The sequence below is a fragment of the Rhinatrema bivittatum genome, chromosome 4, assembly GCF_901001135.1.
Source record: "Rhinatrema bivittatum chromosome 4, aRhiBiv1.1, whole genome shotgun sequence".
NCBI classification, from domain to species: Eukaryota; Metazoa; Chordata; class Amphibia; order Gymnophiona; family Rhinatrematidae; genus Rhinatrema; species Rhinatrema bivittatum.
In genome coordinates, this window is record NC_042618.1 from 162,623,639 (window position 1) to 162,639,365 (window position 15,727).

The window sequence follows — 15,727 nt, forward strand, 5'->3', positions numbered from 1 at the left end:
AGATCGAATGTCGGTATATAAAAATAATAAATAAATATAGGGTCACTATGGACCTTTCATCAGATAAAAGCCCAGGCCCATATAGGCATCCAATTGAATGGTATAAGTGCTGACTGCCACGGTTGTCTTCTATGTTACTCCATATATTTAATGGATTCAAGGTGCCCACATCAAAGCATAGCTTTCTAGATGCTAATATAATTATATTCCCAAAAAAGCATACAAATCTGGTGAATATAGGCTCATATAGGCCTATCAACTTAAATATCAAGATATTGGCAAAAATACTACAACTGTGCCTGGAATCGCTTATTCTGCTTTTTGCTCATCAAGATCAATCCAGCTTCGTTAAAGATATAATTTCTACTGCCAGTACTGGACAGTTACTTAATCATATGCTGGGGCCAAAAATACAAAGTTCTGGGACTGATCTTGTCCTTGGATCCAGAAAAGGCCTTCAACGATATCTCATGGCCTTTTGTGTTTAGTATGCTGGATAAATTTAAATTATCTTTTGATTTCATAAATTGGATTAAAGCCTTATATGCTAAACCTCAGGCTAAGATAGTCATCATCAATGGATATCCCTCTTCACGATTTCCTGTTCTTTTGGGTATCTGACAATGTTACCCTCTTTCACCTCTTTTATTTAACTTAGTGACTGAGCCCATAGCACAATTAATAAGACAATCTCCCCCTGTGACTGGATATTTGATAGGGGACTTTCAGCATAAGATATCTCTGTATGCGGATGACATTCTGATGCATGTCACGAACCCTAGCCAATTAACTCCTGCTATCCTGTCTATATTAAATGATTTTGGTGTGTTTTCTGGATATAAACCGAACTTGGCTAAATCAGAGGTCTTTCCCATAGGTCTTAAGGTGGTCATTCCCCATTGTCTGGCCAGGTTTAAACTGCAGTTGTCCAGGATTATCTATTTAGGGATTCTGATAAACTAAGGATTTTAAATATCTCTTTCTCAAAAAACTTTGATTCCTTTCTTAAGATCAAGACCGAACTAAAGTCCTGGAGCATTTGGAAGGAGGTATGTAAGAATCTACAACTTCTGGAGAGTACACTGTCGCCTGTGTCCTTACTCTGTAGTAATCCTGGCCTTTCTATCCACACTCTTAAGTGCAGATATGTAGGACTGGTGGGATCTGGGACTGAGACATTTAGGACAATTATGGGATGAATTTAGCTAGGTTCCATTTGAGGAGCAACAGTCGTATTATGATATTAGTTTAACTTCTAGAACGCTGTATGAGAAGATATTGAATGTCCTTCAACAGTTGGAGGGCACTGGTTGGATCAGAAGATTTCCCACTAAATTGGAAAAGGCCCTCATGGATGAGGGTCTGACCAGAAAGGTAGCTAAGATTTTTTACAAAGCAATACAGGACCAAAGAGATACTACAATCTCCTTGATAATTAATGGAACGATGACCTGGGACTAGATTTAGATCCTGTGGACTGGAAATATATTTGGAAAAGAGCCTTTAAGATATCTTTATGCAGCAGGAGGATGGAGATGATGTGTAAACTCTTTCACAGGACATTCAGGTACTCTGTATTATTTGCCTGTTTTTCACCTTCCTCGTCCCAGGCCTGGTGGCGTGGATGTGGTCAAGATGGCATGTGATGGTCCTGTCCTTACATATCTACTTTTTGGAAGGAAATACAGGAGGAGATTTCCAGATGACTGGCTGTGCCAGTCCATCTTACACCATGTAGATTGTTTGTTGAGGGAAGCAGGGGTGCTGAATCTTAACAAGTCTCAAAGGAAGTTGTGTGACCAAATGGTGCTGGCAGCTCGGTTTACCATAGCAACTTTCTGGAAGGTGATCCCCTTGTTGCTGCACTGGTATAAACAACTCAGAGACATTGCCGTAATTGAAAAGCTCACTTACTGCACCATAAATCTTCAGTATATGAAAGAGTGTGGGGGTCCGTATTGGGCCATGCATCCTGGTTAATTATACTATGGAGCTGGTTGATTGGGGAGTTATTTAGGATTCAGTTATCCTAAAGGTTGTACTAAGTGATGTTTGCTTAGTATTTTTCACATTGTACTGGTAAAAATTAAACAGTTTAAAAAAAAAATCCTGGAGCAATGTTCCTGCTGCCTGGTTGGGCCGCATTAACATTCTTAAAATGAATATATTGTTGTGGCTGATGTATCTTTTCCAGAAATTTCTTTGTTTTATCCCCAGGAAGGTATACAGGGACTTGGATTGGGCTTAGCATTCTATGGTTGCCCAAATGTAAGGAACCCTTGGTTTCCTTACCAAAAGGAGTGAAGCAAATTCTAGGGAGGTTCAGAGTAGGTAAGTAGAGGTTGGAGTTTTGACTCCCCCATGTGGGAGCAGCAGATGGTATGCTCTAGCAGCATATAAACCCTTGCCACCATCTTAAATGGTGGATTCTTTGTTTAATTTTCTTGAGTTGCCCTGCTGCAGGACAGCCCTGTTGTGCAGTCTCTCTTTTTGTTTGTTTTCAGGAAAGAAACTCTGACAGTTAGTTTCACAGAGACCTGGATAAAGAGAGTTAGAAATGGAGTCTTATAACCCTAAATTTGGGTCCATAGGTTTATGGAGACTTTTGTTTCTGGCGAAGGAAGTTTTTCCGTTTTTCCGCTTTTCCTTTCCCTCTTTTGCTTCCCATTTTTCATTAAGAGTTTTGTCTGTGTTTTATCCACTAAGAACCTAGGGCCACTGGGGAGGTTATCCCAGGGATGATCTGAGATTGCTTAAAGGCAGTGGTCAGGGGTAAGCTTATTTCTAGAACTTCCTTCCTCAAAAAAGAAAGGAGCGCCAAGTGGTTACGTGTTATGCAACATATCGCCAATATGGCCTCAAGCCGTAAACGCACCTTAGACCCCGGAAGACTAGCGGAATTAGAGTCTGCAAGGAGGGAGCTTCAGGCATTAGATATGGCACAGATAGCATTCCAATTAGATATGTTGAAACAATAGCAATTTGAATTTGGCGATAAAGCTGGGAGATTATTTGCCAGAAAATAGAAGGAGAGAGCTGCACAATCCCTTATTACTAAAATTAAGGACCCTACAAGGGCATTTCCATATGAATCAGGGGACATTAGTAATCATTAGCTTTTATGAGGAGCTCTATGCAGCTGATGATACTGTTGGAGAACAGGATATAGACCATTATTTCTAGGAGGTGGAACTGCCCTCCTTACCAGATGGAGCCCGCAATTTCTTAAACACCGAGATAACACAGAGTGAGGTTTACCAATCAATTCAGGGTCTGAAGCTGGGGAAATCTCCAGGTCTAGAAGGGTTCATGGCCAAATTTATAAAGTTTTTCATCCAGTGGTGATTCTGCCTTTGGTGGTGGACATGTTTAATGCCCTAAGGTCAGGGGGCTCGATTTCTCCTAACCTGGCTAGGATAACTGTACTGGCTAAACGTGGGAGAGATCCCATGCTTTATGGGTCATACCAACCAATTTCCTTGATAAATATTGATTTAAAGATACTTGCCAAGATTTTGGCGACCAGATTGGGGAAGGTAGCTTTTCTCATTATCCACGAAGATCAGTCCGGATTTGTTGCAGGCAGACTGGCTTCTGATAATGTGAGGAGAGTTCTGGAATTGATCTGGAGGGCACAGCATGGTAATATCCCTTTAGTACTTCTGGCGGTGGATGCTAAGAAGACTTTTGACAGGGTCCACTGGCCGTACCTATTTAAAGTACTACAGACAATGAACCTAAGTCCTGGCTTTATTGGGTGGATCCAGCATCTTTACAAAAACCCTAGGGGTTGCTTAAAAATTAATAGGGAATACACATCGCCATTCGAGGTAAAGAGGGGTAAGAACATAAGAACATAAGAAATTGCCTTGCTGGGTCAGACCAAGGGTCCATCAAGCCCAGCATCCTGTTTCCAACAGAGGCCAAACCAGGCCACAAGAACCTGGCAATTACCCAAACACTAAGAAGATCCCATGCTACTGATGCAATTAATAGCAGTTGCTATTCCCTAAGTCAACTTGATTAATAGCCGTTAATGGACTTCTCCTCCAAGAACTTATCCAAACCTTTTTTGAATCCAGCTACACTAACTGCACTAACCACATCCTCTGGCAACAAATTCCAGAGCTTTATTGTGCATTGAGTGAAAAAGAATTTTCTCCGATTAGTCTTAAATGTGCTACTTGCTAACTTCATGGAATGCCCCCTAGTCCTTCTATTATTCAAAAGTGTAAATAACCATACAGTACCAGACAGTGCTGCCCTCTTTTGCCTTTGCTATTTGCCCTGTCCTTAGAACCATTTGCGGAAAGGGTGAGACATAATTCTCAAATTCAGGGAATGCGGGTGGACTCACTATCAAACCATAACATCTGATGCTCACTGGTGCTTAGGTGGGCACCTACCCAGACATTAGAGATACTATTTCCATTTGTGAGCACCAGGTCCAGTACCATGTCTTTCCTTGTGGGTTCCATCACACCTTGAAAGGCATCCACAATCTCTCTGCTTCTTTCAGATTCTGCAGCAGGGATACTCCAGTCCACTTCTGGCAGATTAAATTCTCTGAGCAGCACTTCTTCCTTCCTTCCCATGTTTTAGATGTCTTTGGCCAGATCTCTGTCCAGTTCTTCTATTTTATTTTCAATAAGGAATCCAAGGTCCTTTTCTGGATAGTGACTCCCAATACAGAAACTGGCATTATTTACCTGTAGTTGAGAATATTTTTCCCTGTGTGCATTACTTTGAACTTGTCACATTAAATTTCATCTGCCTATGAAAGAGTGGCCTTACTATCCCTCCTTAACTTATGCAGAACCAGGCAAGATGCCTACTTCACCTTAAATCTCAAGAGAGCTCTGTGGGCGGGACTCTGCTGGACAGGAAGAGTTCTGTGGGTGGCACCCAGCCGGGGAGGTTAAGAGACAGAACCCAGCTGGGATCAGGAGATCAGGCCCAGGTCTCCAGGAGAAGGCAGTTCCTGTGCAACATTATTGTTCTAAAGGTGAAGTCCGTAACTGAATAGTGATTGTATCTGTGTTTACTGCTGAAGATAAGCAGATATGCTGTAATTTGATGTGCACTGTAAATAAAATAACTGAAAGAAGCCTTGACGCTCACTTACTGTGCCACATATGGTGTCAGTTTGAAGATTTTTTCTCTGTACAAAGCACAGAGAAAACCCAAGTCTCAAGGGGAGACTGAAAAAGAAAAGTTGTTGTGTGTGTGGCCTGTCAAGAAGTTTGGAGGCAAAGCAGTGCTGAAGAGTTTAAAAGGGTGTGGCTCAGGCAGCACACCAAAGTAAAACAGTTGAGAGAAAAATAAAGAGATTCTGTTGGAACACAAAGAGTTAAGAAGAGGACTTGTGGCTCTAAAGCAAGTACAGAGCACAGGCGTGCACTGAGAACTGTAAAAGACTTTGGCTCAGTGAGGAGTTTCTCATTGTAGATAGGAAATTGGTTTAATGGGCCTGGCTGTAGGGACAGCCATAAGAGTGTTAGGAATTAAACAGGCCAAGGAGATTAGCTTCATCTGAGATAGAGAGAGAAAAGTGAGTAAGTTATAGCTGGAAAAGCAAGATTTTTTTTTACCTTTTTTTTTTTTTTTACCTTTGGAAATAAAAAGAGAGAGAAACAGTTGTGCCAGAATTGCTGTATCGAACAAGGCGTGGCCCTCCAGAAGCAAGCAAGAGTGAGTAAGCAATGCAAGCTCTGTGTCAAAGCCTTATGGAAGGACAGAGACAACTGCAAAAGTGTGTTAGGAGAAACCAGATTGTCTGGGCAGATATTAGGAAAAAACAAGAAGCAATCTGGGTGCATATAACAGCCAGTCTGGCAGAGGTAAAGTTGGAAGCAGACAGAGCAGCAGAGGAATATAAAAGCAGCAAGGGTGTTGGAGGTGGAGAAAAACCTGTGGGAAGTGTTACAGAGGAACTTGGTGGGGAACCAGCTAAAACAAGTGGCAGAAAAGAGAGAGCCCGAGGGGCAAGAGCAGCAGAGCAGAGTGCAAGGAAACTGACTTAGTCTGAGATATAAGAAAGCTCATGGGGGAACTTTACAGTTTGGCCTGAAAGAGGCAATACAGCCTGCCCAGAAGGGGGCAGTACAATGGAGCCAGTCAGAGGCAGTACAGAGAGCTCAGAAAGGGGTATTACCGGGAGCCCAGAGTGATGAGCTGCAGAGAGCTCAGACAGCGGCACTATAGAGAGGCCAAAGGAAGGCACTGTAGGGTGCCCAAACACAACCACTGCAGAATGGAGGCGCTGCAGGTGGAGATGGCACAGATGAGTCAGAAAATGCCATGGCAACACTTGAAAGAGAGAGGAAACCTGAAGGAGAGCAAGTTGTGCAACAACTGGAAAAAAAGCCATCACTGGAGCATCCAAAGAAAGTCTAGAGAGTCCGGCCAGAGGAGAATTGTAACCTGGAGCTGTACAAGTACTCAATTGAAGGACTGGGGGTGGATCCAGAGCAAAGGACCCAGTGGGTGACTGTAATGATAGTGGTATTTGAGATAAACCTAGTGAGCAAGCCTGACCCTATATCACTAACCAAGAGTTTAACTGGCAGGAGGCCAGGATGAGTCTACTGGGGAGTGAAGCCACTTCCCTGGATGGGATCCAGGGTGAGTGAAATCGCTTGCCCCAACAAGTTCAAGTTGAGGGGGAGGGTATGTGAAGGAGTGGCCTTACTGTCCCTCCTTAACCTGTGCAGGACCATCCACCCTAAATCCCTCAGAGGGAGAGAGCTCTGTGAGTGGGACCCTGCTGAGCAGGAAGAGTCCTGTGTGTGGGACCCAGCTGGGGAGATTAAGAGGCAGAGCCCAACTGGGATCAGGAGACCAAGTACAGGTCTCCAGGAGAAGGCAGCTCCTGTGCAACATTGCTGACCTAAAAGTGAATTCTGTATCTGAATGGTGATTGTATCTGTGATAACTGCTGAAGGTAAGCAAATATGCTGTAATTTGTTGTACACAATAAATAAAACCACTGAAAGAAGCCTTGACAGCTCATTTACTGTGCCACACTACCATTCAGTTTCCCAGTCTCCTAGTCTCACAGGGTCCTTCTGCAGTTCCTCACAATCTGCTACTGTTTTAACAACCTTGCATAATTTTGTGTTATTTTAAAGTTTTATCACCTCAGTCATTGTTCTCTTTTCCAGATCATTTATGACTAGGTTAAACAGCACAGGTCCTAGATCAAATGCCTGGAACAATCCACTAATGCTTTTTCTCCATTTGGAAAACTATTTAGTCCTTCCCTCTGTTTCCTGTCTTTTAAGCAATTACCGATCCACAATAAGACACTGCCTAGCCAAGCTTTTCTTACTTCCCTCCAAATGCATTCACTGCTGCTGTCCATTACTTCTCTTCTCTGGTGAACCCCATTCAATGGGCACGTCACTCTTACTTATGCCCTTCTCCTCCACCACCCTTCTCAACTCCACACTTTCAACCACATGTTTGGAATTGCCTTCCTGAGTCAGTGCGTCGTGCTCCCTTTCTGGCCTTATTCAAAGCCAATCTAAACTTTCACCTTTTTTGAGGCTGCTTTTGACTTCTAACCACCTCTCTACAATAAATACACTTCCCACAGACGTTTGTTTGTCATGCATATTTGACTAGATTGTAAGCTCCTTGGAGCAGGGATTGTTTGTTATGTACATCTGTACAGCACTGCAGATGTCTAATGCAATTTTAGAAATGATAAACTGTAGTAGCAGTGATAGTAGTAATGGCAGTAGTGGTGATGGCAATGGCAGTGGCAGTGGTGGTAGTAGCAGCAGTGGTAGCAATAGCTGTGGCGGTAGGATTAGTAGCAGTGGTGACATTTTATTCTTGGATTTATACCCTGCCTTTTTGAATGTGAGATTTGTTCAAAGCAGGTGACAGCATGCTGGAAAACGAGCTTCCAAGTAGGTCATTTGTAGCATCACATTACAAAGGAGTAAACAGTTTTGGGTGGCGGCAGAATATAATTTGACAAATTGAAGGTGTGCCTGATAGCCTAAATCTAAACAGATCAGCAATCACGACTAGGCTGTAAAAGCTTGAACTCTGTTCCATAGCAGAACACTGGTTTTGGCAGCAGGTGTAAGGCAATCTGAGACGACATGCAGTGGTAGCAGGCAGTGGTGGCAGTAGCACTAGTTGCGAATGTGGTAGTGGTAACATTAGTAAATGAAGCTGGTGCATACTTTTAGCCAAGCAGAGGTGAGCAATTTTCAGACAGGGCAGTTTACCCAGGTAAAAACGTATTTACTTGGATAAATTACTTAGAAAATTATTCCTGAAAAGCTGTTGTCTGCCTATTCTGCTACATACTCTTGAATTTGCAGGCTAAGGGTCCCAACTTTAGGTTTAATCTTAGGACATCTGAGATGAGCCTGCTGGGAGCCTTGATGCTGCTACATTTCCCGTGATGCAGAGAATGGCTCTGCATCTTCATTGAGTAGAAGTACATTTTCTGTCCACATCTGCATTTTTATTCTGATTGTACAGCTGTCCCATCCCATCTGCCCTCCTCTTTTTCAAATAAGCATTACGTGGATCTCCTAATTTAATGTGTATTTTTTGTGATTTTCAGGCACCGGAATCCTGTCTTCTCAGCCAGAAGAGAATCCTCATTGGTGGAATGCTAATATGGTGTAAGAATTGACCGAGGTCACATAGGGCGGTAAAGGGGTGTTGCAGATTCACTCTGTGCGAGTGAGATAAAAAAAACAAAGGGTCGGTATCCTCCAGGCAGTTCCACTGGTGAACTTCATGGTACAAGGCCAGTATGCCCTGAGCAACTCTCCCAGAGAGATCCACCACTTCCAAGACACAAAGCAGTATCCTGCATGCTCCATTCCTGACAGGATCTGTTATTTAAGAAAACACAAAGCCACACTCACTCACACTCTAAGTCAGCACACAATAGATACTGGGATAAGCAGTGTCTATTGTTAATGCTAGGTTATACTTCTAAAAGCAGTGCAGAATACACAGATATAGCAAAGACCTTAGTTACAATAATAATAATGTAGTACAAACACTTTTCTTAGGGCAGCTGAGTTGCTTCTGTTGATGAGGGTTCTCCTTCACTGTCTGTCCCTCTGCCATCTCTCCACGCTGTCTTTGTTAATTATACCCTTTTCATCTCTGCATCAGAAGTGTGTTTTGAAAAACGCACGATTTCCCAAAACATGGCTCTGGGTGAGAACTCCCTCCCCACAGGGTTTACACATGTTGAGGTCTATATTTAGACAATCCGAATAGCAAAGTTGCTGGATAAACTTATCCAGCTAACTTTGGAGGCATATTCAACAGTGCAGCCAGATTATTGAATAAAGCCGGCTATCTTAATTAGTTAGCCGGCTAACTATAGCTGGCTAAATTTACGACAGCTCTTTGACTTAACCAGACTCAACTGGCTAAATCATCCAGCTAACTCTGAATATTGGAGTTAGCCAGTTAACTTAGCCGACTAATTCAACTCATCCCAGTTATGCCCCTGGACATCCCCTAACTTATCCTGCTAAATTCTAGCTTCCTAACTTACTAGCCAGCTAGAATTTAGCCAGATAAAGGCTGCATATAGCCAGGTAAGCAGTTTAGATGGACAACTATTACGTTATCCGTCTAAATAGCTTTTGAATATGGTCCTCCTAGTGTTTACTCTTCCTGTTCTCACAATTGTTAGTCACATGATGTGTGTCAATGTGAGAACCCTGAGTCCACTAAGGCCTAGCTTCTGATTACTGTCATAGACAGAGTTGTCAGACTCAGGCTAATCAATTCTATTACAGAGGGATATTGTTTGTGTTCCTTGATCTAAATCCTCAAAATTAATTTAAAGTGATTCCAATTTGAGAAAGAAAGAAAATGTAAGACAGTATGTAAATGAGAAATAGGTACAACTGAGGGGTCAATTGAAACTGATACTGTTTCCGAAGCAGTTCTGCAGTCCCCTTGTGGACAGACTTTTTATATTACATCTGGCCTCTGTTCCCATGTCTGTGCAGGTTCATCCCTTACTGCTCTAGTGACGTGTGGAGTGGATCATCGCCAATGTCTGAGAAAAGTGAGTAATGGTAGTAAATACTGGAGTTTCTGGCACATCATAATTGTGTTGGGGAGGAGGGAAGGAGGTGTTCTTGTGGCCCTCTTCAGCAGAGGAGGAGGAATGCCACATTTTTGACCCTTTCTGTCTAGATGTACGGACGGTAGAGGTTTTTTTTTTACTCTATTTTTATTAGATTTTACATCATTTACATGAATTAAAACCAAAGAAAACATTATTTATAAAAGTAAACCACACATATTCATAAAAGGAAAACAAATAAATTCATTGCAAGTCCTCCTTTTAAAAGGGGACAAAATACACAAGAAAGAAAAAGGAAGGAAAAAAACAACTGCTCTGATAATACTGTCCATGCATTACAATTTGAACCTATCTAGCCTCATTTAGACGTCACTAATCAACCTATCTTCTCAGAAAGGAAAGTCTCTTAAGTGAACAGGGTCAGAAAACAAACGTATGACCCTGATAAATCACCACATATTTACGGGGAAACTTTAGAAAGAAGGAAGCACTCAAATTGAGAACATGTGGTTTAAGATAAAGAAATAAGTTCCTTCTAACTTGGTTCTCCCTGGCCACATCAGGAAAAATCTGTATCCGCTGACCACAAAAAGAAGCTTCTTTATGCTTAAAATACTACTGGAAAACTAAATCTTTGTCAGACTCCAAAGCAAACAAAATAATAAGTCTAGCTTTGATTGGAATATTATCCTGAGAACTTTGTAGAAAGTTTGTAAAAGTAAAAGCTAAGACATCTGAGGCTTCCTCTTCTGTATTAGGAATCTTTTTTCTTATCAGGTAAACAGTAACAGTTAGATAACTCAAAACTTTTTATCCTAAGAAAACTGTAAAACTTCAATAATATATTTCCTAAACTGGGGCTTAGTTTTCCAATAACTCATACATATAATGTAAACTCAAATTGTCCTTAATACCAGCTGTCATATTAGATTGCAAAATGAGATGTCATCTGAGCTTCTATAGCCCCCAACCTAGATTCAAAATCGGACAATTTAGCTAAAACACCAGCAGAAAAAGCACGTAATTGAGATAAGGTACATGCCGAGAGGTTTCCAACCATGTAACTACCCTCCAAATGTCTGAGCGAGATATCAGCTGGCTCAAACAAAGTCTTTCCAGCTTCTAGCCCACTCAGAGGCCGTGGTGGCAATGTAGCCTTCTGGAACTGGAATCTGGCTATCGACAAAGACCATCATCATCTTAAACAGGTGAAATTATAGCTGGTTCCATCAGACAGTTGGGCCGAGTGAGGAACACCATCAAAAACAGAGGGCTCTTCTTGGACTGTATCTGACTGGCACCCCATTTCCAGCACTAAGGGGCCCAAGCCAGACTCAAGGTTTCTAACCTTCCTCCCAGTCAGCTGAGGATGGGCTGATGGTGGAGGGAAGCGTGCACCAGGGCTTAATGATGCCTCAGCTGCTTCAAATTTACTTGCGATAACAAACTTGAATGTCGCACGAGGCCATCCATAGGTCCTCTTAACTGGCGTCAGTGTAATTGGAGAAGCAGAAACCTTCCCCCTCCTCTATCTTAGCATAATCTCCAACTGAAAAAAAGTTACAAGAGGTGCGCCCCTTTGGTCCACGGCTTTGACGGTGCACTGGCGGCTGCGCACCACAGCACGCTAGTTTAAAAAGGCCCCCAGCACGTCTGATGAGGTCAGCAAGACAAGTTGATCGGGTGAGATCCCCTAACACTCTCACCTCGGGGGGGCCCCAGGAAGGATGCGGCAGTATTTGGGGCAGGAGCAATCCCCTGAAGAGCAGGTTTTTTTGAGCTACTGCTCCGAGTACATCAGCTTCCAGTAGCCTGGATGCTCTCTCACTCTTTTTGCTTCTCATTTCCAGGTGAATATGCCTTTATGGGTGCTCTTATCATCCAGGAGGTGGTGAAGGAGCTGCTGGGAAAAGGCCTAGACACTGCCAAGGTGCTACTGCTGGCAGGAAGCAGGTACATTTGCTGAGGTCCTCCAAGAATACACAGTAGCAAGGGAGGGCAACCAGAGGGAGGAAGGCTGGAGTTGAGACCAGACTGTAGAGGAAGTAAAGTGGGTAGAGTTGAGGCATAGGAGGGCCCCATTAGCAAAGATGTTGAAAGCACAGAGGCCCCACCATGTCAATCTTTGTTATTGACTGATGCTGTATCTGCCCTTTTGCTTGCAGTGCTGGAGGTACAGGTGTGCTTCTGAATGTGGATCGCGTGGCTGAGCAGCTGGAGGAAATGGGATTTCCTGCAATTCAGGTCCGAGGCTTGTCTGACTCTGGCTGGTTTCTTGATAATAAACAGTATCGAAAAACAGATTGCATTGATACTATCACATGTGCCCCAACAGAGGCCATCCGCAAAGGCATCAGGTACAGAGTGACCTCCCCAAGCACATCCCATGTGCTGTCCAACCATATTGCTCATGTCTTCTGTATTACTTCTGTGTTTCCTTGTCTTCCAGATACTGGAATGGAATTGTCCCTGAACGCTGCAAAAAGCAATTTAAAGAGGGAGAGGAGTGGAACTGCTTCTTTGGGTATAAAATTTACCCAACTCTCCGATGTAAGTGTAGGAGGGAAGGAGTGAGACAGAGCATGTGATCGTTTCATACTTCCCCACATATCCTGGATGTTTGTGTCCTGTGTCTCCCTAGGCCCTGTCTTTGTGGTGCAGTGGCTGTTTGATGAAGCCCAACTGACTGTGGACAATGTACACCTGACAGGACAGCCTGTACAGGAGGGGCAGTGGCTGTACATTCAGAACCTGGGCCGTGAGCTGAGGAGCACCCTGAAGCATGTGGCGTAAGTGGCTTTCTTTAATCTGCAAGAAAATAAAAGGGCAATAATGCCTTTCTATAAGTTGATGGACTGTTGGTCTGACCCAGCATGGCAGTTTTTATTTCTCAAGTATTTTAAATTCTGGAGGCCACACGTTCAAAAAACTATAGACCGAGTAGAGGCAAAGTCCAAAATGATGCAGAGTCTGCACCATAAGATCTGTGAGGTGAGACTAAACACCTTGGTAGTGGGGGGAGGGGAGGTGATGTAATGCCAACAGTCAAATACCACAAAGGTATAAATAATGGACAAGAGGAAAACATTTTTTCAGCAAACAGGAAATTCTGGAACAAGAGGTCATGAGATTAGGCTTAAAGGGAATAGATTCAGAAGTAGCATAAAGAAATAGTTTCCCAGGGCAGGTAGTGGAGGCAAAAGCTGTAGAATAATTCAGGAAGATCTGAGATAAACACAGAGGAGCCTTAGCACTGTACAAGGGAGAGTAAAGTCAGTGATATCCCAATAGACAGAGACACTCGATAGGCCTTGGAGTCTTTTATCTACTGTCATACTGTGCATTCTGTGATGTCTCACAGGCTGTTTAATGAGATATGAGTCTGTCACATGCATTAGTAAAATTGCAATATGCTGAAGGAGTGCCCACTTCTACGTAGCATAATTGGGGCACATTTCAGCCCCAGCTGCCATTCAGAGCCTGGGAGGCTGCTGGAAGCCCCAGGGCTGATGGAGCCTGTGACTGTAGAGTGTGCAGCTGAAAGCGGAATCAAGTATGTTCACAGTGCACTTACCCCAATAGATGGGCAGAGGCAGACCATAGGCCCGGCAAAGACAATAGGCATGTTCACTTGGGGCTCAGGTTTCAAAAGGATTTACCGGCACAAAACCCAGTTTTTTGCCCATAAATAGGCTTTTGAAAATTGTCCTTGCATACTTATATGCAAACTAGATAGAGGTGTTCTGGAGGGAAGGGGAAACCATTTAAACACATACTCTTGGTTTTCAAATGTATACGTATACCTTTACATGTACACATTTATTAATTAAAAAAATTATAACCTGCCTTTCCAACATTTATCGTTTGAGGCAGCTGAAAAGCAAGTGAAAATGCCTGCATGTGTGCCGCCCTAGATTCCACATGCACTGGTTAATTTTTATAGTGGATTTATACGTGTAAGTCTGCTTTTGAAAAATTGGGCTAAAGTCTGTGTGTACAGTACGTTGTATACACAAACGTTTTAGCCCTATGTGGACCGCTGAAAACTCTCTTCTTGAAATGTACCTAAAGTGGAGACTCTGAATCCTGTATTGTTTATTATTTCAACTTGATAGACCTTCAGTTATCCTTAGCATCAGAACAAAAAGGTAGTGCCTGATCCAAGACCAAGATGTCCTTGTATACCTGCTAGGCCAGAGATGCACAGCTCGAGGGCTTCAAACAGGCCTGGTTCTCAGGATATCTACAATGAATGTTCGTTGGCACACATTCAGACATTTTGGTCTGAAAATCAGATTCATTTGCACAGCTTGAGTGCCTAGAAAAACAAAACCGTTTGTCCTTCAGGATTAGGATTATGTTCCTCTGTTCTTAGTTATATGATAGACAAAAGACACCCAGCTCCTGGCTTTGTAAGGATCCATTGTCAAATTCTCCTCCAGCCTGGTGCTGTGAGCTGCTTGGACTAGCTATCCAGTCCTCCCAGCTTTGTGCGTCTTGTGTCCAGTGGCCATCTTGTTTCCTGTATAGACTTGTATTTCTACTGAGGCAATCTCATCAATCAATTGCCAGATGGATGTACAGGTGTCCCATGTTAAATGTTTGTTACCCTAAGGTACAGAGAAGGGCAACCAAAATAATAAAGGGGATGGAATGACTCCCCTATGAGGAAAGGCTAAAGAGGTTAGGGCTGTTCAACTTGGAGAAGAGATGGCTGAGGGGTATATGATGGAGGTCTATAAAATTATGAGAGGACTAGAATGGGTAAATGTGAATTAGTTATTTACTCTTTCAGATAATACAAGGTCTAGGGAGCACTCCATGAAATTAGTAAGTAGCACATTTAAAACAAATCAGAGAAAATTCTTTTTCACTCAATGCACAATTAAGCTTTGCAAATCATTGCCAGAGGATGTGGTTAAGGCAGTTAGCGTAGCTGGGTTTAAAAAAGTTTGAACAAGTTCCTGGAGGAGTTGACTTAGGGAATAGCCACTGCTTATTACTGGCATTAGTAGCATAGGATCTATTTAATGTTTGTGTACTTGCTAGATACTTGTATTTAGCTTGGCCACTGTTGGAAACAGGATGCTGGGCTTGATGGACCCTTGATCTGACCCAGTATGGCAACTTATGTTCTTAAATTCATTAGCTATGGCCACTGTTGGATAGGAAAGATTTCCTGCTTGTTTCCCCATGCACTAGTATTAGGGAAAATTGATTATTGCAGAACCTTTCACAAGGGTCTTTCAGCTATATGATTAAAAACAACTGCTACTGTTGCAATACATGGCCACACTCCTTTATAGAAGGGGAAAAGAGTTTTGATCATATTACTCCCGTCCTCTCTGCATTGTACTGGCTTCCTATGGAGCAGAGAATTAAATTTAAGATTCTTGCCATAATGGTTAAACATCTACATGGAGGCAAACCATTATATTTTGGCACATCCAAGGCTTAACTGATGGGGGAATGGGGGTGAAAGGCAGTTCCAGCACTTATTTTCAGGCTTAAGAGGCAGAGCAGCAGGAGTGTCCTGCTCCTGCCCTTCTCCTCCAGGCAGATTGCAGGGTAAAGAAGGAGAAGTGCTGAGCCTGAAGCACACAGGCCGATGCAATAGCGAGCGCTTGGGCTAGCACACAG

At 42.9% G+C, this 15,727-nt stretch overlaps 1 protein-coding gene across 3 annotated transcripts in view; it reads left to right on the forward strand.

The window, feature by feature from the left end:
* Window positions 1-15,727, forward strand: part of NOTUM (notum, palmitoleoyl-protein carboxylesterase) — a 39,970-nt gene that overhangs the window by 11,755 nt on the left and 12,488 nt on the right. For all 3 annotated transcript variants that reach the window (XM_029599057.1, XM_029599056.1, XM_029599058.1), the window contains exons 5-10: window positions 8,588-8,648; window positions 10,008-10,066; window positions 11,938-12,040; window positions 12,253-12,444; window positions 12,537-12,637; window positions 12,729-12,876. In XM_029599057.1, coding sequence (XP_029454917.1) covers window positions 8,588-8,648; window positions 10,008-10,066; window positions 11,938-12,040; window positions 12,253-12,444; window positions 12,537-12,637; window positions 12,729-12,876 — 664 coding nt within the window. The remainder of the gene's footprint in view (window positions 1-8,587; window positions 8,649-10,007; window positions 10,067-11,937; window positions 12,041-12,252; window positions 12,445-12,536; window positions 12,638-12,728; window positions 12,877-15,727) is intronic.